This window comes from Marmota flaviventris, chromosome 14, assembly GCF_047511675.1.
Source record: "Marmota flaviventris isolate mMarFla1 chromosome 14, mMarFla1.hap1, whole genome shotgun sequence".
Lineage (NCBI taxonomy): Eukaryota > Metazoa > Chordata > Mammalia > Rodentia > Sciuridae > Marmota > Marmota flaviventris.
The window spans coordinates 84,707,496-84,732,382 of NC_092511.1; the positions used below are offsets into that span (position 1 = coordinate 84,707,496).

At 48.0% G+C, this 24,887-nt stretch overlaps 1 protein-coding gene across 5 annotated transcripts in view; it reads right to left on the bottom strand.

Annotated features, from left to right (window-relative positions):
* Acoxl (acyl-CoA oxidase like) overlaps positions 1-24,887 on the bottom strand; it is a 326,857-nt gene that overhangs the window by 251,277 nt on the left and 50,693 nt on the right. For all 5 annotated transcript variants that reach the window (XM_071601826.1, XM_071601823.1, XM_027952093.3 and 2 more), the window contains 6 exons: positions 23,990-24,076; positions 23,424-23,522; positions 18,755-18,869; positions 18,368-18,454; positions 17,125-17,197; positions 13,373-13,505 (listed from right to left, as the gene is read on the bottom strand). In XM_071601826.1, the coding sequence (XP_071457927.1) occupies positions 13,373-13,505; positions 17,125-17,197; positions 18,368-18,454; positions 18,755-18,869; positions 23,424-23,522; positions 23,990-24,076 (594 nt within the window). The remainder of the gene's footprint in view (positions 1-13,372; positions 13,506-17,124; positions 17,198-18,367; positions 18,455-18,754; positions 18,870-23,423; positions 23,523-23,989; positions 24,077-24,887) is intronic.

A 24,887-nucleotide genomic window follows, 5' to 3' on the forward strand; every position in this document is an offset into this window, starting at 1 on the left:
GAAATCCCCTGGTGCGCGCAAGTCCCAAAGCTTTAAAACAAAGGTCTGGATGTACGTGTGAGAAATGGAAAATGTTTGCTTTTGTTCCTTTAAGAGATTCAGCTCAGGATTCTAGGGCTCTTCACATATTTAAAATGCCACCAAATAAGAGCTGGGGATGTAGCCCAGTGGTAGAGCTCTTGCCCAGCAGGCACAGCCCCTGGATCCAGTCTTCAGCACTACAAAATGAAAAAAATGAATTAAAAGTCACCAAATGACCCACTCCCAATCCCCACAGCATTGTGATCTGGGCTGACTTATTCTCCACCAAGGAAATCTTCCCTTCATCACTATATATCCACCCATTCATCCATCTATCCATCCATTTTTCCTTCCACTCATCCATCCATTAGTTCGCTGTTTGCTCCCTGAGTGCTTACTGGGTGCCAGGACCTGTTCTAGACCAGAGAGTCAATGGTAACCAAGAAGATACAGTCTTATCATCTTGAAGTTCATTTTCCCAATGACCAGCCTTGGAGGTGAGGTACCCCAGGCAAGACCTCCTTCCCCCTGAATCTGCTGAGCAGCAAATAAATGTGGTTCCACAGAAGCCCTTGGGGCCCCCAGTCAGGGCCAATATTGCAGACAGGGAGTTCCTGTTCCTCAGTTGACCTCCTTTTTCCCCAGCCACAACCCCTCCAAAGTGAGTCAAGAGTGATCCAGAGGGAATTCCCTACAGTGCAGTCAGGATTTCCACATGCTTATCTTACAGTGTATTCTCCAGGAGCAGCTAGAGGTGGGAGAGCTGTGCTCTTTATTTGGGACATGGTAATACATACATTTTGAATATGGGCAACACCCCACCACCACCACGTGACCTTTGGACAAATTGAGAAATAAAGTAAGGAATTGCAGACAAAGACCAAAACATCACCCTTTTTTTATTGATTCAAGTCAGACTGGAGGAAGTGGTGGAGGGTTTCTTAGAAGGGCTTGCTGACACTGCATCCAGCCTTAGACACATGCCCACACAGCCCTGGCCTGGAGGTGACAGACAGAGAGGGAGGCATCCTCCTGGAAGGACCTTCACTGGTGCCCAAACCACTGGTGCATTCAGTACTTGCTCCCAGAGGGAGGAGGAAGAAGGGGAACTGAAAGAGGAAGAGGGACAGAACAGGTCTACAAAAGCCCAAATGAATTGGGTATTTAAGGAAACACTGTCTCTAATGATGGGAGAGGAGGAGGTGTGACCCTTCTCAACTCCCTAGACCTGTTCAAGTTACACAGCCATCAGGCCAGACCTGCTATCGCCCTTGACCCCTCACATCCAGTCACCCCACCTGCTCTCTCTGTTCTGGCCCCGCACATGCATCATATCCTGTCCCCTTGCCCCTTCCACACTTTCTGCATATCCTCTCTTGCTTAGACTATCATCATAGTCCCGACTGTCCATTCTTCATCCCCTCCATCTTGTGAGTGCCTGTCAGGACGGTCAGTAGACCTCTGGTCCTTCCCCTGCAGGTGAGTCTTCCTCTCCAGGCCCTCCACAGATCATGAGTGCTTGTGCATTATGGCCCTGGCTCACCTGTCCACTTAGTCAGTGTATCCCCACCACAGCCTCTCGAGCAGGCCATGCAAACTTGGGCCATGTTAAGCCCTCTGTTCACCCACAACTGGACCATACTGGTTCACCCTTCAGTGTCTTCATACATCCCCCTCTTCCTGGATTGTCCTTCCCTTTCTTTGTTTCTGAAATAATTTATTCTTGTCCTTAAAAATGCAGAGCATAGTGTCTTTGGGGAACTCTTCTCTGAATGGCTTCAGTTAACCTTGGTGATTTTCTCAGGTACTGCCCATAACTCCATGAAAGCACTTACTTCATGTTGATTGTACGTGCTATTTTCTAGTCCTTCAGCTTCCTAACCCTCTGCATTCCTCTAATTGACCCCAACTGACTCTAGAGGGACAGAAAGATAACTCAGGGAACAGAACTCTGAAAAGCAATATCCAGTTGGTATCAGCAAAGAGATTACAGAACAATTGCACATACAGAAGATAACATACTAATACAGAAAAAGAATAATGAGGAAAAGCTCTTCAAGGTTAAACATAACTGTGCAAACAAACTATGTGATCAGAAAAATGTTCAGAATATAGAGTAACTCCTGTAGGGAAGTATAAGGGGAAAATCAAGAGAGGCACTCAAGCTAAAAGTTCAACCTCCCAACAATTAGAGTTCTGAGAAAACAGAAAAATGGGATAGAAAAGAATTACTGAAGAACTGCTAGAAGAAAAGTTTCCAGAAGAACAAGAGACAAACTTCCACACTGAGGCATCCTATTGAGAGTCAAGCAGGTGGGAAGAAAAGAACACTTGTACGTTGTTGGTGGGACTGCAATACAACTACTCTGGAAAGCAGTGTGGCGATTCCTCAAAAAACTAGGGATGGAACCTCCATATCACTCAGTTATCCCACTCCTGAGTATTTTTCCAAAATATTTAAAATTGGCATACTAAAGTGCCATAGCCACATCAATGTTTATAGCAACACAATTCACAATAAGTGAATTATGAAATCAACCCAGGTACCTGTCAATAGATGAATGGATTAAGAAATTATGATATATACATTATATAATATAGATATGTAATATACACATATATTATGGCATTCACTGGTAAATGGATTGAAATAGAGAATCTCATGCTTAGTGAAATTAGCTGAACTCAGAAACTCAAAGGTTGAATGTTTTCTCTCATATGTGGAAGTTAGAGTAAAATAAAGAGGGAGGGAAGGATTAGATAACATAAAGAACCAATCAAATACAAATTAGTAGATGAGTGAAAGGACATCTAGGTAGAGAAAGAGAATGGGAGACAGGAGGGAGAGCAGGAGGGAAAAGTGGGAGGGAAAGGGGGGATAATGAACAGAAATCCATTTCCATGCATGTATGAGTTTGTTGGGATGAACCCCACTACTATGTGTAACCATAAAGCTATAATAATAATAATAATAATAATAATAATAATAATAATAATAATAATAAAAAATTGTGATACGCAAAAAGTGAGATCTGGGAACATCATTGACAAATTCAAACAAATAGCTTGCAGAGATAACTTTCAGGTAACAACAGAGGAAAACAGGATTTTCCGTGAGCGGATCTAATGCAAGAAGATAATGGAGCAACACCCTTAAAGAAAATTATTTTCAAGTTAAAAGTCTCAGCTAAAATGTCAATCAAATGTGAAGGCAAAATGCAGAACATTTCAGACATATAAGGAATCAAAACATTATCATCCACACACCCTTCCAGAAGATATTACTTCTATACATATCACAATAAAACCAGAGAAAAACCAGCCAAAAAGATAATAAAGGATTTAGAAAGTTTTTTACTTCAAAAAATCTTGCAAAAGAAAAATACTTAGGTGATGATTGCTATAGATCACATCAGATATAATTAGTCAAGATTAAAATAAGAAATCAGTGGGCACCATTAGATCTTCAATGAGAATAATGGATGGATTCCATATAAGAGACAAAAAGAGTCAGAAACTAGAAGACACTATTGTTATGGTGTTGAAGACATATATTTTTTTCTCCTAACAAGAAAAAAGAAAGGCAATTTAAAATTCCAGGAAAAAATCAAAAGCAAAAATACAATTATCTAAATATCAAGCAAATAAAAACATGACATGATTTTCAGTAATTTGCAGAGTATGAGAAAAGTGATTCCATTTGACCTAGAAGCTAGGAATAGTGTTGTTCTTCAAAATTGTAACGGTGTTTTGACACTTGGTGTATAGAGTGGAAATATGAGCCTCACAGACTACATGGCTCTACCGTGAACAAGACTGGCCTTAATAATATAATCAAAGGTCCAAAAGCTAGATGATGGTCCCAGAAAATATCTTGAAATGCTTCAGTCATGACAGCATACAAATGAATGGTTCAGCAGACAGAAGTGGAAGGGGAAGGAGTCAAGATATGAAGTGGTTAGGATGGGAAATGGAGGTCCAGGATATTTATAACTAACCTATTAGTTATTGGGAGAATTAAAATTAATAATGTAAACATCAAAAATTGTGAAGGGGAAAAAAAGTGAAACAAGAGGTAAGGGCAAGATGTTGTGTGACTAAATTCTCATCTGTCACAGCAGAGAGGCAGAAATGTCTAAAGTTAATAAATCAAGAAATGTAGAACACATACTTAACAACCAACCATTTGCGTCTCAGAGAATATAAGGGCTTTGTGGATGTAAATTTAAATGGACCACTTTACTTCTTAAAATTTATCTAAGCAAGTACAGACTTTGTTTGGCTTATTAAATTTCATTGTAGTAGGCAGAGATGTTCAAAATCATTCCATTGGCTTGAGCCAAAAAAAAAAAAAAATTCCCCTGGACACAATAAACGTCCATCATAATGGTCTTTTTCCCATAAAGAACATCAATATAAAGGCTGGAACAACCCACCTCCCCCCATCCTGCTGCCAGCCCAGAGATGCTCAGGACCACAGGGACCGACAGCTGCCAGGCAAAGTTGGCAGTGCCACTAAAAACTAAATCAGGTCCCAGGTCCCAGTGGGGAAGGAGGCCTGGATTCCAGCCCAGCCACTAACCATTTGGCTTCTGCCAAATCCCAGTTTGGGTGGAATCTCCATGTTTTTCAGTGTGGACACCACATTTTTTAAATTTTGGGTTTGGTTCGGTTAACCAAAGCAAATACAACCGTGTACTAGGAGGTCTAGGAGCACCAGGGATCAGGACTGGCGCGGGACCCTCAAAAACCTCCTGCTTGAGGACCACAGAAGCCATCCTGGTGTTGGGCATGGGCCGGACCCCAGAGCCAGACTGCTGGAGTGTGAGCCCTGCAGATCTGGGCCAACTGTTACATCTTCCTATGTCTTTGTTTCCTCATCTACGAAGGGGGAGTCAAGAAAGCACCCATCTCACAGGACCACTGAGACGATCAAATGGGTAATTATGTGTGAAATGCTCAAACCATGGTCCCTTAATAGGCAGCACTCAATACAAAAGAGTGGATCCCTTTATGGGATCTACTAAAGGAAGGGACAAAGGTATGGAGTGAAGGAGAGGGACAGTGATCTTCACAAGTACACATCCTCTGTGGAAAATCAAATTTCAGGCAGGAAAGCTGCTAAGGACGATGGGCCAGCCATCAACCATCCAAGCTGACCTTGCAGACGATGATCCCCAGAGGCAGCTCTTGGGCCTCCAAAGGGTAATGAAGCTCTTCTCAGCTGCAGCCCAGGCCCCTTTCTACCCATCCCAGGCAAACCAGCTGCTAGAGCCCAGGAAGGCCGGCCCCCTACTAAGCAGGACACAGGCGGGGCACACAGAGGCAGCTGCACAACCTCCCTCCCAGCTGCCCTGACTACAACCCGGGCCTCAGGACGCTGGGGTCCCAATGCCTCTGCTGACTCAGTCAAAGGGAGCGGTGTTCCTTGAAACGTTGCCACAGTCACAAGCATCTAACGTTCTCAGGCCACATCAAACAAGGAGGAATGCCCAAGGACTTTCCTTTCCTTCAGCACAGAGAACCCCTACCCTACTCAGTAGGAACAAGGTGGATGCCAACTCTAGGCTGCCCTGCAGAGACCCACCGACCTCACTTAGAACTCTTTCTGTAAGACACACCGTGGGGCTGGGGTGAGCTTAGTGGTAGAGCATGCACCTTGCTAGTGTGAGGCCCTGGGTTCCATCCCCCAGCCTCCCCCACAAAAAAAAAAAAGACATGCTCTGGACTCTGATCTCTGAAGTTCCTTCCAACCAAGAAATATTGCCCGCTATCTCTTTGTGACGTCTCTCCGTGTGGGGTGTCCTCACTACCCACCATCCTGTCCCCTCCTGCAGGTGTGATCCTGGAGCCCTCCCCACTTAGCTGTGGCTTCCTCTTACCTGGATCCACCTAGCTGTGGTTTCCTGTTACCTGGATCCGCCCCTGTCTCTGGAGGACACACCCCTGTTCCAGGTCACCCACTTCCACAGTGCTAAGAGGAAGGTATTCAACATGCGCTCAGAATTGAAACAAGTCCAAAATGGAAGCCTTCCAAGCATCTATTTCAAATCCTCATGCCATGTGCTGCTAATCTCTGGTTGTACTCATCTCTGCTCCTTGGTCTTTGGGGGAAAGGGCAGTAAGTAGATAAATCTTTTAAAAGACAAATGTTTAAATTTCAGTTGTTACAAACATAAACAGCTTCCATAGAAACACCACAAAAATATTTAACCATTTTCATATCCACCCAAAATGCTGCAAGCTTATGTTTTTTTAAGAGACATTTATGAGTCAAATTCTGCCCTGAAGAGTCATCAAAATAACTCCACATCTTATTTGCCATCTTGGTCTTGAGCCTGACAATTACTCAGCTGGTGCACCTCGTTCTTTCATTGTCCACTTTTTTAAAAAGCAGCACTTGTAACTGATAAGGAGCTAAATAAACTGGCAACAGCAAAATCCCAGCCGCTTCTGACACATGGAAAGTAAATACAAAAATGTCAAGGGACGTGGGCAGCAAGTTGGTATTTGCCGCCCCCTGGTGGTCAGTTCTGGGAAGTTTTCACAACAGAGAAGGAAACTCCGTACTTCCCAGCGGCCGAGGAGGGAGCCTCATTCCATCCAGCTTTCCAACAGCTGAGCAAGTCTGGATCTTCTGCTCCCCACATTTGTGTGTGTGAGGACGCTGAAGGGGCAGCAGCGGCCTGAGCAGAAGGAGATGAACAGAGCAGCCCTGCCTCAAAGCATACTCAGCGTGACTGAGACAGGTCTGAGCTCCACTCTCCAACACAGCTCTGTGAAGACACATGCCAGGGACCGGCCAGGCCAACAGTGTCAAGCAAATGAGTGCCACTGAACTCTGCCCCGGAAACTTCAGCCAAACTCACACCGGATGTAGGAGCATGCGTTCTCTGGACTGTGCAGTAGGAACCCATGGCCTCCCCACTCTGTGCTCCATCATGCCAAGCCACACACGCTCGTGGTTGGAAGGTTTCCACTCCTGCCGGCCTGCTGGAGGCCGTCCCTGCACTGAGCCCTCCTGTGTGCAAGACCTCAGAGATGCTGCTTACTCTGCCCTTTACTACTGGAAGAGACCAGGCTCTGGTGGATGGGGCTTGTCTCTGGCCTGTCCTACGTACAGGCCTGGTGGGTGGAGGTGTCTAAACTTGGTGTCTGTAGGTGACTACTCTTTTCTAAAATGTTCCACAGCTTCCTCCATTAACTACTAACTCATACATTAACTGATCTTTGTGTTCAGAGTCTTTGTAGTGGAATGGGTGGGTAGATGGAGGCATGGATGAGTGGGTGGTTGTATGGATGGATGAATGGATGAGTGGATGAATGGGAGGATGGATGGATGGATGGATGGGTGCATGGATGGGTGGGTGGCTGGATGGATGGGTGGATGGATGGAGAAGGCATGGATGGGTGAGTGGGTAGAAGAGGGAATAAAAAGACTTCCACAGCATGCTCTAAGAGACCCTGCCCTGAGGCTGAATAAAAAGACACAATCCTTGTCCCGCTGAATATCCTGTTGGTAATGATAAGAATGAGATCAATTTAAGTTACAAGAAGAAATGAACACAAAGTGATTCCAGGAAAAATAAAAGTAGATGGCCTCACAGCAAGAAGAAAACATACAAAACCCTGAAAGTTTTGTAATGGTGGTCATAAAAACTATAATTACTAATTTGAGGGAGCTGAGTGCTCCTCAGCTCAGGGGAATGTATCACAGCACCTGATTCACAGCCATCAGGACAGATGGGATGCCACACTCTGATGCCAGCTGACCAGCTTCATCCCTGGCTGGTGACTGCAGCACACAGCACTGTGGCCAGCAGTCAGACACCACAGTGAGAACATCGGCACTGGGACATCCTGGAATGGCGTCAGCGCCTGCTGTGCCTGCCAGTGCGACACAAGCCGAGTGATTGCTCCAGTGCTCTCCTGGGGGTTGCAGGGCCCTCCCTGGCCTGAGACTAACCACCTCAGGCTCAGGAGCCCTGCACACCTGACTTTCTCCTTGCGGTTCTGATCTACGGTCAAACGGTCTTGGAAAAGTCATTCGAGACCATTCAAATCCCTACAGAGAGAGGCCAGAGACCCCCAGAAAAAGTGGACTTTGCACTTTCCCCAGACCCTGCACTCATGCCCAGCAGCGCTCAGGACAGGCTGTACACCTGTGGCACATTCCAAGAGGTCCCAAGAGTCCCTCCTGAAACCAGCCTTCCCTCTGTGGTCCCGTCAGCTCCAGGAGGCTGCAGAAGCACCGCCATCTTGCATAACGGCAACCTTGTATGACTTGAAGATTGCCATCAGTCTCTCCACCCTTCTCTAAGACACGTGCCCTTCACAGAACCCCAGGAGGATGGACAAGTGGTGTGGGCCCTTTGGTCCCCAGCCCCCACTCAGGGCCAGCACTGCTCACCCACGGCTGCTGCCTCGCACCCTGCTCAGCCTCATAATTTACCTCAGCTCTCAGCAGCTTCCGCCAAGGGGTGAGCCTGAGTTACAAATTCTATTTGTCACCCTCAGAACCTCGGAGGAGGTGATTTTAGCCAGCGGTCTGCCTGAGCTGGAGTAGGTAGGCTTCTGCAGGCCTTGTGATCCCAGCAAGGCAGGCGTCAAGGGCTTGGTGCCCGCAGACCCCCCTGCAAACCCTTCACATGATGTCCCTTCAGTCTAACAGCAGCTCTATTTCCAGAGAAGTGGAGATGCTCTTGGAGGTCTCACAGAGGCAGGTGCAAGCCCAGGGAGGCCTCACGATGGCGTCTGGAGCGGGTAGGACTTGCCAACTATTTCCACGCAGGCCAGCTCCACTCCACTGGACTCAGCTGACAGCTTTACTGGGCACTCCTCTGCCTGGCTCAGCCCTGGACTCTGGAATGAGGCGAGAAAGAGGACCCCAGCTCCACTGGCTGCTGTCTTGAACGCCCCCTGGGAGTCTTTCCTAACCTGGCTTATACTGGTGGTTCGGGACTTTTTGCAGTATGTCATTCTGCTCCAGCGGCCATCCAGACCAAGTGTTCAAACCACAGAAATTCATTTTCTCACAGTTCTGGAGGTTAGAAACCCAAGGTCAAGGTGCCAGCAGGTTAGTTTCTGACGAGGTCTCTCTTCCAGGCGTATAGAGGGCCACCTTCTCACTTTGTCCTCCTGTGGCCTTTCCTCTGGGTGCATGGGGACTGAGATCTCTGGTGTCTCCTCTTCACAGACACCCTATGGCCTCATTTCATCTTAGTTACCTCTCTATACACACAGTCTCCAAATACAGTCACATGAGGGTGGCCGAGTGTTATGGACTGCACAGTGACATGCCCCGCCCCAACTCATGTGGACGCCCTAATCCTCCAGGTGACTTTAACAAACACCAGCTGGTTGTGTGACTGAAGTAAACGTTGCAAGAGGTTTGTGATGCCTTGGGCACAGGTGACAAAGGGACCACATGCAGGCTGTGGCCTTTAAGAAGACACAGCAGGACCTCTGAAATGTATTTGAAAATGAGCAGCATGCCATGCCCACCTGTGGTGAGGAAGCAGGGAACAGCAGGAGGGAAGGTCAGTGGGGAGAGGGGGCTGATGGGCGAGAGCTTGGCCCTTGATCCTAGGGACGAGGTGGCTGGGATGGTGCCAGACATTTAGGACTGCACCCATTTGTTGTGTGCAGGGTTCCCGGTGAGAACACGAGTCCAAGGAAATCGGGATGATTGCTGGGGAGGGAAGGGGCTCGGGAGGACTCCACAGCCGCGGGGGGAGTCTGGGAGGCCTTTCCCAGGGAGGGGTAGGCAGGACTCCTCCCACAGCTTCAGTGGCACCTGGGAACCTGCTAGAAATGCAGATTCTCCAGCCCCACCCCGGAGCTGCCAAGTCAGATACTCCCAGGATGGGACCCAGCTCCCAAGGGCATCCCTTAGGGAAACTCCTTTACAAGTGGGGACCAGCTCAAGATGAGCTAAAGTACTGTCTCCATGCAGAACCAATCCAAAAGGACAGACCTGGGTTCCACTTCCCACTGCCCCTTCTCCCCACCCTGCCCACTCACCCAGCACCAGCTCCCTCCCCCCCAGCCCCTCCCTCCCGACAATCATCTCCATTTCCCTGGCCTCACTAATCCATTTAATCTGGCCTGGCATTTTGGACACAAATTAGAGGACGGGGATTACAGTGAGCCTTTGAGGGAAAATCCAAGAGGACGGAGGCCTGCCGCAGCGGTGAGAGACAATCATGGAAAAGAAGACATCTGGGCAAGGCCTGAAAGGCAGGGCATGCTTGACCTTGAGCGAATGTCACTGTGGAGAGCCACGGTGACAGTTTTCTAATACATCAAGAATGAATGTAGGACAGAGAGATCTGTTTTTCCACTCATTAGCAAGAGCAGACCGAGCAGGACCATCTTAGGTTTCAGCTGGGAAAACATCTGGGACCTGTTTGAGCCGCAGGAGGAGGAGCTGCCAAGGAGGCCTCTGAGCCCATCCTCAATGGAGACTCGCATGGTGACATCACAGCCGCCAGGGCTGCTGTCCAGCCAGACGACATGGCAGGGCCTGGAACACACGGGGTCTGATCCCTGCCAGGCTCCGTGCAGGCTCCCCCTCACCCCAGGGCTGTGGTCTGGATCTTGAACAGCCTACAAAGGCCCTCATATCAAAGGCGTGGTCACCAGCCTGTGACACTTCTGGTGGGTGGGGCCTAGTAGAAGGAAGTTAAGCCATTGCTGGCATGTTCTTGACAGGGATATTGGGACCCCTTCCCCTTCCTGTCTCTCTCTTTGCACCCCGGCTGACAAGAGTTGATCAGTCTCCTCTGACTCATGCTCCACCCACGATGTGCTGTCTTTCCACAGGTCCAAAAGCAATAGGCCAACTGACCATGAACCGAAAGCTCTGAAACTGTAAGCCAGAATAAACTTTTTTTCTTCATAAGTTGATTATCTTGGGTATTTTGTTACTGTAACAGAAAGTTGACTAATACACTAAGCAATTCCTTTGAGTGGAAAGGTCGATATGGGCAGAGAAGGTGCCAATTCTGAGTTACCGTGTTCTGCTTTAGATACCCAGGAATCAAAGGGATTCTTCTCTCCTTCCCTCTTTCTGGGCATCTTTGCAAAGCATTTCAGAATGCCTTCCTTGGAGGCCAGGATTGAAGGCATGTGTTTCATGGGAAAGCCATTTATTCCTTTCCCACTGCCAACGCCTACCTTCCCAACAGCAGCAGCAGGAGCAACAACAACCAACGTGTCTCTGTCAGCTCCGAGCTGTGGAGCATGTGTATGCATCCCTTTGTCCTGCCTCACCATCCTCCCAAGGCCCACCTGAAGACAAGGACAGTGAGACTCAGAGAGGACCACTGACCTGCCCACAGCCCCGCTGCTGGTCACACACAGGATGAGGCTGGAGCCCAGGGATCTCTGATTTCAGAGCCTACCATCGTGATCATGACCATCCATTGCCAGGAACAAAGCAAGCACGTCACATACCCAACGAGGAATCAGTCTGCACATGGCTCTCGGGGTAGACAGGTGCAGACCCCTGATAATGTCCAGAGGAACAGAGAACAAGAACCTCACCTGCCTGTGATCTCAATGACTTGAGGCTGAGGCAGAAGGATGGAAAGTTCCAGGCCAGCCTGGGCAACTTAGTGAGACTTTGTCTTAAAATAAAAATTTAAAAAGGGGCTGGGGCTGGGGCTCAGAGGTACAGTGCTCGCCTAGCATGTGTGAGGCACTGGGTTTGGTCCTCAGCACCACATAAGAATAAAATAAAGATACTGTGTCCACCTATAACTAAAAAATAAATATTTAAAAAAATTAAAAAGGACTGGGGATGTAACTCAGCAATAGAGCACCCCTGGGTTCAATCCCTAGGACCACAAAAATAAAACAAAGAATCACGCCTTGGTCTCCTCTCCCAGAGCTACCCCCCTCACACCGCGCCAGATCTGGTGACATTGAGAACCAAGACTCTCCTGGAAGGTCGCCCCTGCCTTGCCCTCACTGCCCACACCATAGCCCACGTGACCCCACACGGAGCTCAGGGAACCACCAGGCTTCTGGCAGCAGGAGCACCCTCACACCATCACCTACTCCACACCTGTCGGGCACAGGGTCTCCCAGCAGCCTCTGCGGCCACCACCAGCATGCATCTGTCCTGTGTCCGTACTCTCCTCAGGATGCTCAGGGTGTGCTCTGAGGGGTGCTGGGGCTAGAGGGGACAGCGTGCAGACGCTGCGTCATGGCTTCAGAAAGCCTGGGTCAGGCTCTTCCTCTGTCTCCTCTTTGATGCCACCCTGGGCTCCTCTGCCTTCTCTCCTTCCCTCTTTCTGGGTCCTGAGCATGGCTAAAAGCGTTTCCATTACAGACCTGAAGAACCAGTTTCCCTCGGCTCTTGGACGCCTCCTCAAGAGGCTTTCCCGGGGCCTCGATTGTCCGAAGGTTCCTGACAGGGGACTTTAGAACACCCAGCTGAGCCCACTGCAAGAGCCACTGCAAAACAAGCACAGGAATGGGCGCCACGGGAGGGCGCCGCAGGAGGGGGCCACAGGAGGGCACCGGGTAGTCCTAGCATGTGCGCTTCCACCATTCAATGGCAGGAGGAGCACTGCTCGGGAAGCTGGGGCGGGGCAGGCGAAGGAGAAGCGAATCGAGAGAGACTGTCTGCTGTTCAGACATCTGTGACTGAAGTCAGGCCTGGAATCACAGGAATGTCACTCCTCTGGAGGGAAAGCTGGACTCAAGACACAAAGGCATATTCCTGCAGAATCTGTCTTCCTTCCAGCTTCACTAGGCTCAGGGGAGGTCATAGCGGGCTTTCCTTCATGCAAAGAGAGGAAAGGGCCTGGAGAACACAACAGTGTAGGCCCATGCAGAAGAGAGAAAGAACCTTCCAGAATTTTTCTCTCCTGCTGCTTTCTCCAAACCAAGACACAGGAAGACAGGGGAGGAGAGGCAGAGATGGCTTCTGGAGATCTGGCCTCATGGACTCCGACACGTGACGGGGAATGTCCCCAAGAGCACCTGAGATCCACGCGCCCCATGAACTCAGCTAAGACACCCTGACCTTCGCCTGCAGGAAACTGAAACAGGTGTGTTCGTCCTGAACAACCCAGTCTCCTTGGGTCAGCTTCTGTGGCTCTGTGGCCACACTGCCCAGGCTCCATCCACCATGATTAGCAGCTCAGGATGGATGGGATAATGTCTCTAGAAGGACACCAAAACGTGACCTGTGTGGCCAACTGACTCCCTCTAGAGTGTGACCAGTCATCCCGGCCACATGACACCCCTGGGGCTCAGGAAGCTCAGCTCCTCACACCGTTAGGCATCCCCAGAATAAGCAGAGAATGAACAGTGAGGTCAATCAAAAAGAATCAACTACCTTCATGGCGCTCAGAGCTTGGAAAGTCACTGCTAATCTCGAAGGGGTCAGCGCGGCCAACATCGCATTGAATCTCGCACTCTTGTTCTTAATAGGTGAGTGGTATTGCCCATCTGGGGCCACAGAACCAAACCTGTGGGAAGAAGGAGAGCAGAATTGACAAGAAAGGTGGGTTAACAAAAGAAGAAGGCTTGGCAGCTCTAGAGGTGAAGTTGGGTGGCTCCCTTATGCCCAGGAAGTGCACCAATTTGCATGAGGACCTCCCTCATGAGAACAAGAGCAGACTAAGCTAGGGGTGGGGGGGGGCGGGCCTTCTCAGGAGGTTGGTGAAAGGCTGGACTCATAGGACAATCATGCATAATAGCCCCAAAGTGGAAACAACCCAAGTGTCCATCCGCTGCTGAAAGGACAAGCAAAATATGGTGTATACATACCACTAAATATTTTGGGTCATAAAAAAGAAATTGAGCACTGACCCACGGTACAATATAGGTGAAGCTTGAAAAAAGCCAGACACAAAGACCCCATATTATATGAGTCCATCTGTGTGAATCCCCACCTCTGAGGGACTCTCAGGAGAGTCTAAGAAAGGCTGACCATGGAGACAAGGGCAGGTTTTCAGCCACCACCAACCTGCAGCCCAGCAATAGCCCCTGAGAAAAAGAGGCATGGTACCACCATCATTTAACCATACCAGAGACTGAGTGTACAAACTGGCCCACTTTTTTATGAGATATAATTCACACCCCATAAAATTAATTCCTTTAAAGTGTTCAACTCAGAGTATTCACAATGCTGTACAACCAACACTACTATCCAGTTCCAAAACATTTTATCCCCAGAAAAGGAACATCATACCAATAGCAATCAGTCCCCAAACTCTCCACCTTTCAGTTCCTGGTATCCCTTAATCGACTTTATATCTCTCTGGAGTTGCTTATTCTCAAGATTTCACATAAACAGACTCATATAACATGCGGTCTTTGTGTCTGGCTTCTTAGCATGTTTTCAAGGTTCATCTATGTTGTAGCATGTATCAATACTTCGTTGTTTTTTATGGCTGAATAATATTTCATTGTAAGCATTTATCAGATTTGGTTTATCCATTCAGAAATTGATGGATATTTGGGTTGTTTCCACTTTGGGGCTATTATGAATAATGATGTTATGAATGTTTGTGTACACATCTATTTTTTAGTATCATGCTAACAATGTTTTTATACATATGTAGGGATAGAACTGCTGGGTCATCTGATAACTTTGAAACTACTGAGGAGCTGCCAAATGATTTTTCCAAACCTGTGACAACACATTACATCACTGCCAGTCAGGCATGATGGTTCTGCTTCCCCGCATCCTCACCAACACTTAGTGTCATTTGTCTCTTTTACCATAGCCATCCTAATGCTGTGGATAGTACTTCATCATGATTTTGATTCACATTGTGATGACAATGGTGTTGAGCATTTTTCCATTATTAGTACTTTATATGCATTTTTTTTGAGAAATGTCTTTTCAGATGTTTGCATGCTTTTTAATTGGTTTATTTTTCATTCTATTATTTAATTATAATAGTTATTTTTATATTCTGTATACTATGTCCTAATGAAATATTTTACAAATATTCTCCCCTGTTCTCTAGATTGTTTTCTGCTTTCTTCATAGTGCACTTTGATATACAAGAGTCTTTTTTGAAAAATTTTGATGAAGTCTAATTTATTTTTTAATTTTTAACAAATTTATTTATTTATTTTTTGGTGAGCTATCCTTCCAGTGTCATTCCCCTGAACCAAGATCATAAAAATTCACACCTCTGATCTCTTTTAAGAGTTGTGTAGTTTTAACTCTTACATTTAGGTATGTGACCATTTTGAGTCAACTTCTGGATATGGTGTGAGGTAGGGCTCCAACTCATGCGTTTGCATCTGGTATCCAGTTGTACCAGTATCAGTTGCTGAAGACTTTTCTTTCCTCATTAAATTGTTTTGGCACCCTACATGAATATTAATTGGCCATAAATGTGAGGACATATTTTAAGACTCTTTCTTCCATTGCTCAAAATACCAGTCTTGATTACAATGGCACTGTACTATTTTTCCCATCATAAGTGAGTCCTCCTATTTTTGACTGATAAAGATTGTTTTGACTATTCTGGACTTCTTATATTTTCTTATAAATTTTAGAATCAATTTTTCAATTCCTGCAAAACAAATCTGGGATTTTGATAGGGATTGTACTGATTCCATACATCTATTTACTGGCCCACTTTTTATCAAGTGATAAACCAAGATCCCAAATGTGGGGCTCCTTCTCAAAACTCAAACTCTTGCCATATGCTGTCTTATAGCATTTAGGGGCATTTTAAATATCTATAAAATTATATTAAATTCAAATATTGCTTATCAAAGAAAGACTATAAATCCTCATATCTTCTACAAATACTGTAGCTCATGATCATTTTTCTTTCTTGTGAAGTTAGCCTTTCTGATCTCTAATGCACTGGGTGAATGCTCAGCACTGCCCGGCCTCTGGAGGATGGGCCAAGCCACCAAGATCTCATCAGAGTGGTGGGACACAGGGATCTTCCCTCCTCCCCATCCTCCAAAGTGGGGTGGTGCTGACAGGTGCCTGGAGATGTACAGACACCTCCAGGGGATGCTGGTGGTCCTTAGACCTGCTGTCATGGGCACTGGTGGCCCCTGAGAGGATCTGGGGGTCTTTGGTATCCACCAGTATAACTGCAACGATTCTTTAGTTGTCTCCATTCTATTTCCTCCCAGTTCATGGAAGAGAGCAAACAAAATTTGGTTCTTCTAAGTTTGTTTCCCACACAATTTTCTTAAACTTTTGGCATTTACTACCATATTTATCTGCTGACAAGAACTAGCAGGCAGCAAAAAGGAGTAAAGTGTTCAAGGAAAATCCACAGGCAGCCAGGGAGACAGCTGCTTATCCACACACCGACTGTTGGCTTTGTCAGAGACCCAAATATGATGGTGGCTCAGGACTTTCATAAGATAAGGAAAATGCTGCTGAGAAAGTTAAAAGTAATTGGTGCTTCTAGCCTCTGGGGGTGGGGGAAGCATCATTAACCAACCCTTGAACCTTCATCCCTAGAATGCACCTGAGAAAGCAGCCTTCAGCTCACTGTTGAATTCACCTTGACCTCACTGTGAGGTACTGGGAAGTGAGCACTCATCCCTCCAGGAAGCAGTGGTCTTAATAGCCTCCCAAGCTGAAGGACAATGCCTGAACACTCACAACCCCAAAGGATGGGACAGCACCAATCAGTGTACGAAGTGGGGAATGGAACAATCTAAGTGCCCAACAGTAAGGGATTCGATGACAAAACTTACAGACCATTTATTTAACAGACTGCATGGTGTTGTTAAAAATGATAATGCCTAAGTGTGTTTATTGTTACATTAAAATATTTGTAAAATAATGTTAAATGGAAATTATAAGTCTTAAAAAAAGATAGCATCCTCATTTGGTAAAAATTTCATTTGGTAAAATCTGACATATCTCTCTAGATCTGCTGACGTGTTAGAAAGTCCAGAGAGACACATTGGAGTGCGACAATCATTGTATCTGGGCAACAGCAAGTTGGATCATTTTAATTTATTTCTATTCGTTTCTTTGCCTTTTCCAGTGAGTTATCGATAGCTTGTCAGGGAGGCTGGGGGAAGACAGGCCTTGCTTGGGAGAAGAGCAAGATCATCTGCAGAGTTGCTGAGAAGAAAACCACTCACTTATCCAGCAGGTTCTCCCTGGGTACCCGAACCTTGTTGAAGATTAAGATCCCGTTATCCACACCATGCAGACCTGGAGAACAGAAATGAACGAAGCTGCAGGGAATCTAGGCATCAGCCATGTTGGCCCTGCCCTTTCCCAAGCCTTTGCTCTAGAACTGTTGATGCTCTGGGTTGGGGCTGAGGGGTGAGGATGTGTTCTGTCTGTCTCCTGAGCCCACCCAGCCCACTCCCCCACAAGTACAGAGGACAGTGAGTGTGCCTTTCCTTCTGCGCAGCCTGCCAGCTCCGAGGCTCAGGCTGCGGGCAGGTCCCCACCAGAACCTTCCAGAAGTAACAGTGGTTCTCAAAGGGAGAGTTCTAGGCAAGGAAAGGACAGGAAGGCAAGATGACGGGCCAGCTTGCTCTCCCAGGAGAGCAGAACCACAGGGTTCCTCCCTCTAGGGCCTCATCTTCAGCGTGCAGGGGGAACTGATGAAAGCAAATGCCACAAGACAAGGAAAATGGCCACAAGGACACAGGAGGGGGGCAGTATCCTAAAGTCTGCCAGACCTACTTCCTAATGGCACCTGTGGTCAGATGCTTGGGTCTATGTGTTGCTCAAAAAAAAAAAATCTTAGGGAGATTTAATCTGGAGGCCAAAATGCCTTCTTTCATAAAAGATTTTATTTGAACCTCACCCCTTGACAAGGACACGGTATATTTTGGAGCTTACAAGGAAACCAGGCCGACCTTCCGCAGTTGCCAGTGTTTTCAACGTCTGGAGAGACCTTGTAAGAGCTCGGCCCACTCTCTGCTCTCAGCAACACATGATGCACGAGGTCCTTTCCAGGGGCCAGGGCCAGCCAGGGCCCTGTCCCCAGCAAACCCACCTTCAGCCCAGCCCTGCCTCTGCAGCAATGGTTAGTTTTGCTCCCTTGGAGATGAAACTCTATCCTTCCCCCAGGGATGACCTTCTCCCTCCTCTCTCCCCACTCTCTTCTCTTGTTTTCTTTCACTCTCATACTCCTTTCTTAGCAGACTAATGCTCTGTGCCAGACTCAGGCATCATCAAGGGCCTGTGGGCATAAACACTACAGTGGGCTAAGGGGCGAGAGAGAGAGAGCACAGAGCCTGCCCTCCGAGTGCCCGAGTCTAAAAGGGACAGAGAAGATGGACAGTGTCCAGTAGCTGCCTTGCTACTAGGAAATTCAAGAAGCTGGGAGGGATGAGGCTGGTTTGGTCTGCCTTCTCTGGGACTCACCTTCCTTGTGCATCATATCAATAGCTGTCACTCCGGGGTACAAGCCTCCATTCTCATCCCGGATGGGAACGATGAAACAGTGGGGCCCTGAGGGAGGCAACAGAGACCCTTAGGAAACTCCCAAAAGATGTGAGTAGAGTTTGACGCACTTCCTGGGATGGGGTGAAATTCTTTTGATCCCAGAATTCCTTCAGTTCTGCACCGTGCACTACACGCAATAGGGAATAACGTCAGAACATAAGGATAAATTCATCATCATTTCCACTCAGGAGATGATGTTGGTACTGAAGATAGAAACAGCCCTGCAAAGTGGTGTTCCATGTAAAGTACTCGCTGGGAAAGAGAGACAGTACAGCAAATCCTCTGGCTCCCATGTCAGTGACAAACCTTGTGAACTTCCATTGATGATGAGCTGGGCAAAGACGGCTGCGTAGTTCCCGCCCATGGCGTTCCCGATGTACATCTTCTGGGCGTTTTCACACGGTGTGTTGATTACAAACTCCTGCAGAGAGAGAGGGAGCCACGGAGTGTTCCCTCCATATGGCTCGTTTCAGCTCCTGGGCTCAGTGCAGAGAACACTGTGACAACAGACCCACTCGGACACTTCACAGACCAAGGCAGCTGGCTCCACCTGGCAAAGCCAAGGCCACCAGCCATGCCAGTGCTCAGACTCATCAAAGTGAGTTTTCAGGGCATAACCCCCCCAGCAGAGCAAGTGCCCAGGTTTCATCCCTCACCCTTCCTGATCTCTCTTTCTGTTGCAATCAAGCCGAGTCTGCCTGGTTTTAACGGATCGAGTCCTTCCTAATGATCAGCATCTCTCTCTAGACTAATTCCTACTGAGGTTTTAGCTTTTGAGTAAAATAATTCAACACCCCACCTGGGAGGTCCTGATGAAAGAAGGAATCATCCAATGATCCGGGGCCCCACATCTGTGGGCTTCATCTTGTCCTATCCCTTCTGGGCAAGGTTCTTGGTTCTCTGCCCTCTACTGTTCACAGGCCTGGGCTGTCTCTGCATCCCTGGCATGGGCCTTTGTTTGAACAGCACCCAACCAGCTAACTGGAGGCCAACATTGTGCCTGGGTGCAGACCAGATACACAGACAACCTTGACCTAGTCCCTCCATTGCTTAGAATAGCAGCCTGAACAATTTTTATTTCTATGAGAAAAGAATCATTAAAACCTTTGGATAGATGGGTCCAGAACCCGCTCTGCGTTTTTCAAGCCAATGAATATCATAAGCAAATGTTGCCCAAAAGCTTCTCACACCCAAGACCTTAAAACAGAAGTGCCCGTCAACGGGTCTCTCTCCATGTCATGAGGAAAAGGATCTTAAAACGCGCCACACAGTCTGCCGCCATGACCTGCCCACGATTCCAGCACCAGTGTCACTGGGTCGAGGCAGGGAAGAAACGCAGGTGTTTGTTCTCAACTTCTGCTCAGAACTCAGTCTTCTTTCTCTGACTCTCTGGAAGCCTGAACAGGGATCCCCGTGGAAATGCCGCCCTTCGCCCTTGGCCTTCCCCAGCCTTGCTCACCATATGGGTCACCCTCCAATCTCTTGCCAAGGAGAGGGCCACACTGTCAGCTTTGGGCACAGGGCGCCTGGATGGGTCAGGGAGCCCAGGGGAAGTGACAGAGGGGGAAACTGCACATTTAATTGGAGCTGACAATACTGAAGAGGGCTGAACTAAACTGACGAGCTATTGATCACGCAAAGATGATCTCAGATTTCAGATTATTAAGTATATAGACTGCACTTTGCCTCAGGCCAAGAAACACAGTCTTGAGGCCTAAGAAAACACTCTCTGACATCGGTTTGTACAGGGAAACTTCTAACATGTGCAAGGCTTTTCAGAAACACAAATGGACAAGCTGAGTCTTTTCAAGAAAAGTCTCCGGAGGCTGCCCTTGTCTTATCTGGCCAGCCAGGAGTCCTCACAAAGAAGAGGCTCTAGGCCGGGGGCAGTGGGAAGAACGGCAAAGCAACCTGTGTGGTGGGGGTGCCTGCCCATGGGGGAGTAAGGGAAGGAGCAGGGGAAACCCTGGCCTGGCAGAGAAGGTCTGGTGGGATAGGGAAGAGGGGAGGAGGCCACCGTCCCCATAAACATCTGGCACACCCCAGGAAGGAGGTTTGTCACTTCTGGCAAGATGCTTGATGTGGAAAATTTACATCAGCCAAAATGCTGGCGTTAAAACTGGATCTAAATAACACACACCATGTGTGCTGGTTGCTAGTGTAACTATTTGTTGAAGGCCAGCAAAATGGCCAAGCACTAAAAATATAAAAAATAAAAAATAAATAACTGCTTTGGGCAGAGAGCTCATAACCTCATTTATTTTTGCCAGTGAACACAGAGTATAAAAATAAAATTCTCTCTTACCTCTTAACTCTCCATACCACTAGCCCATCCACACACACCCCCAAAAACTAAATAAACAAACAGAAGAACCAATTCATAGGAGTGAGTCACCAGAACGTGAGAACTTCCCCAGTCCTGGAGGGAGGGAGGCTCCTGGCATGGCCTGGCATTTCAGAAGAGAAACGAAGGAGGAACGAGACCCAACGAAGGGCAAAGCCACCCTCCGCCACACCAGCTGCCAGTGGTGTGTGTCTGAGACGGGCTGTTCTCATCCCATGGAGATGAGCGCACACCAGAATCTCTACATCATAACTGCGACTCCACAACTCCCCTGTCACAAAGCAGCAGCTGCTGAAGTCACCAGGTAGCAAGGTCATTTATGCTGCGTTGGGAAAATGGGTCCAATGCAGGAAATTTTTTTTTTTTTTGGAAAAAATAATTGTAAAGAGAAACAAATAAATAACAATTGTGGGTGGTTTTCCTCCCCCATTAATGACAGCAAGGTGACCTGGATACTGCTGCTTGGGGAAGGAAGAAATTGGCCAAAACCCAAAAGATATAGGTCAGTGAGCCGTCACCAGCAGAAGCCACACTGTGAAACGCAGACCGGCCAGAATCTGAGACTCTCTCGTTAACTGCATGACCCTAGTCAGTTCCTGAAGCTCCCTGAGCCTCAGTTTCCCCATATGTGAGACAGGGACAACACTACCTTTCTATATGATTGAGGACATTCCACACAATGAGACACAGAGTGCTTAGTGTCACCTTAGCACATGCATGCTCCATGGACAGGAGCCTCTGAATGTCATGATTGGGGGTGGGTGCTGGATGGAACACAGAGCACCCCGCAGAGGCAGCTGGACACAGCACCGCACAGCCGGGTGCTCTGTGAACAGCAGCGCTCACTCCTGCTCTTCCCATCACCGGCTACTGCAGAGAATGAACATCAGGGGGAGGGAAAGCAGAGCACCCTCCATACAGCTGTCGCCTGGATGTCATCCTACATGGTGGCCACTTCCAAGCAGCACTTGTGGGTCAGGCACTGTGGTGCACACCTGTCATCTCAAGGGCTTGGGAGGCTGAGGCAGGAGGATCACAAGTTCATGGCCAACCTCAGCAACTTAGTAATACCCTAAGCAACTTTGTGAGACCCTGTCTCTAAATAAGAAGTAAATGGGCTACGGATGTGACTCAGCCGTAAAGCAACCCTGGGTTCAATCCCCAGCACCAAACCAAAACAAAAGAGAAGAACCAAGTAGCATTTGTGGTCTAGAAAACTCTGTAGACAAAAGTCCAGGTTCAGAAAGACATGCTTAGGGAAAAAAAGAACAGGCTGAGAGATGGACACCTGTGCCACGCCCACACTGTGCTCACAACAGGCCGACACACGCAGGTTTACAAAGTCTCACTTGTAGAAAGAATTTCAAGATGTACTGCTCCCTTCAAGCAGTCCTTCGGAATACCCAGTACCAAATAAGAAACTATAAAAGAGGGTGAAATAAGTAAGTAGTTGTTTTCTTTATTCAGGGGGAGCAGTTGCTAAAGGGGGGGTGTCTACAAAGTGGGGTCTCACACTGCAGGCTGTGACCCAGGATGGAGAGAGAGATTGATTTAGAGAGTCTTCACCAACATACTCATTTCACTAATAAGAAGAAAAGGGAAAGGCAGAATAACAAAGAAAAGAACAAGAAAGGGAGAGGAGAAACAAGCAGAAGGGAAAATACCGGAGTTCTTCACGTTCAGTAAAAAGTAGAGAAAGACTGTTTTGTGGAGCCTCCAGTGGTCACATGAAATATGAGCACAGGTGACCGTAGGAACATTGCTTGATACAGTTGGCCCTCCAAATCCCTGGATTCTACCAACTATGGCTTGAAAATATTTTTAATTGTGTCTATTCTGAACATCCAGGGACATTTTTCTTACTATTTTCCCCTAAACAATGCAGTTTAGCAACTCTGCACGACGTTTGCACGGTATTAGGTATCATGAGTACCCTAGAGGTGACTCAAACTACACGGGAAGGTGTGCATGGGTTCTCTGCAATACCATTTCTCTAAGGGACTCCAGCATCCATGGATTTGGGCATCCACAGGGGTTCCTGGACCCAGCCCTCATGGGCACTGAGAACCACTGTGCCATCCTGGAGAACTCGACTCCTGGTAAGGAACCCCGGGGGACTGAAAACGCTCCAGCATTAGAGAGTAGCAAACACACACGGCTCTGAGCGTCCTCTGCCTGATGCTGCTGGGAAGGGCAGAGCAGCTGTAGGGATGTCCCTGTGGAGCCGTTCCAGCGGGTAGCCGGTGAGTGGGTGCAAGGTGCGTGGTGCCGCATGGTATCAGGCTCAGGGAGGCTGAGCTTGCGTCCACCTCCACCTAAACATGTAGACACTTGTTCTGAATCTGCGCTCCTCAGCCACAGAGCAGGGTCCCAAGTGTGATGAGTCTCCAGGCCTTTCCCTTCGCTACCTGGCAAGCTCTCTGTACAAGGTCTGTCTCCTGCAGAGGCCCCCCAACTCCACAGACTCAGTCCTGTGTCCTCAGGCCTGCCAAGTTCACCCCATCGGACGATTCTGCGGAACTCGTCTCTTCACACACACAGGGTGTGAAGCTGGGCTCAGGAAGAAGGACAGTCTGGTCTGTACAGGTCACCCGCTGCCCTGAACCATGGGACACGGTACAGACTCCTCACCTGAGCTGCAAGGTCAAAGGTGGCCTCCGTCTGGATCCCTCTCACGTTGCTCCCGTGGCCCCTCTCGGTCATTGCAAACATCCCGGTGTATTGTTGCTCCTGCAGTTCAGCAGATGTGAGAAGGTGACTGGCTGGTCAGAGCCTCAGCTGCAGACCTCAGACCATCAGAATGTTGGTGACAAAGGGAGAGGTAAGTTGGAGATCATTATTGCAGTGCAGCCTGATGACACCTAATGTGAGCTTACCAAGATGGCAGGATCAGCGCAGTATTTAAGATAAGAGGGCAGGGGTGGTAACACAGAGGCAGAGCACTTGCTTAACGTGAGGCACTGGGTTCAATCCTCAGCATTGCATATAAATAAATAAAATAAAGGTCCATTGACAACTAAAAATATATTTTTTAAAAAAGAAGATACTCTCGAAATTCCCATTTGGAACAAGAATTTTGCCGACCCAAATGTTCTTTTATTTTCTTTTTCTTAAGACACACACACACACATATCTAACTTCAATAGATATTGGAGGCTCTTCATAGAAGAAGCTCCCTGCTCAGGTGCACGCCATACCTTGAGTGGCTGCAGCCACTGAGTAACATGTCTGGGGCTTCCAAGATTCCTCACAGCACCACCAAATAGCCAATAAATGATTCCACACTAGAAACAAGGAAAATGCAAAGCATTATTAGCAACAGTCAGCAGTTTAAGGACAATCAAACCCACTAGGCAAACTCCATCCCAGGAACCTTGAACTTGACCTAGATCCCACAGGTGAGTAGTCTCCGTGCCCTTCCCCTTCACTGCCTGGCAAGCTCCAGTGGTTCTCTGCCCATGGGTCTCTCTCTTAGAAAGGCTGCCCCCCAACTCCACAGAGACTCAATCCTCCTTCTCAGGGTGGACTGGTTCACCCCATCAGAAGGTGGTCACCCTTCTGAAGGTGTTTCCTGGGAAACCAGCATCTGGTATGTAGAAAAGTATCTGGAGCAATGACGCCAGATGTTGACCACCATCTGCAGAGGTGAGCCCTGCCACGAGACATCAGCAAACAAGCTGACGGGAGAGCGAGTCAGAGCAAGTCAACAGCTTGGGCCAAGTCAGCCTGGGCTCTGCTCCAGTTTAGTACCCGGTGCTGTGAAATCTAGGTGAGTGATGTGGAGCCTGATCTGACAAATGGAGCTCACACACGCAAGCTCCCTGAGGCTCACAACACTGTGACAGACACATCCCCATGCCCACCTCACAGAGGAGGACGCAGAGGGTCAGAGAGGGAAGCTGCAGTTCAAACGGAAGCCACTTAATGCCTAGTAGGGCTTCATAATGTCGCCATGACCTGGCCTCAGCACTGTCATATGGAGTGCCTTCAGTGACAGCCAATGCCAGGCACCTGGCCCAGTCTTCATGAGCCCTGGAAAAGTGCTGCTGACGAGGAAGAGGAGGGGGAGAAAAGAGGGAAAAGAGGGAAGGAGGG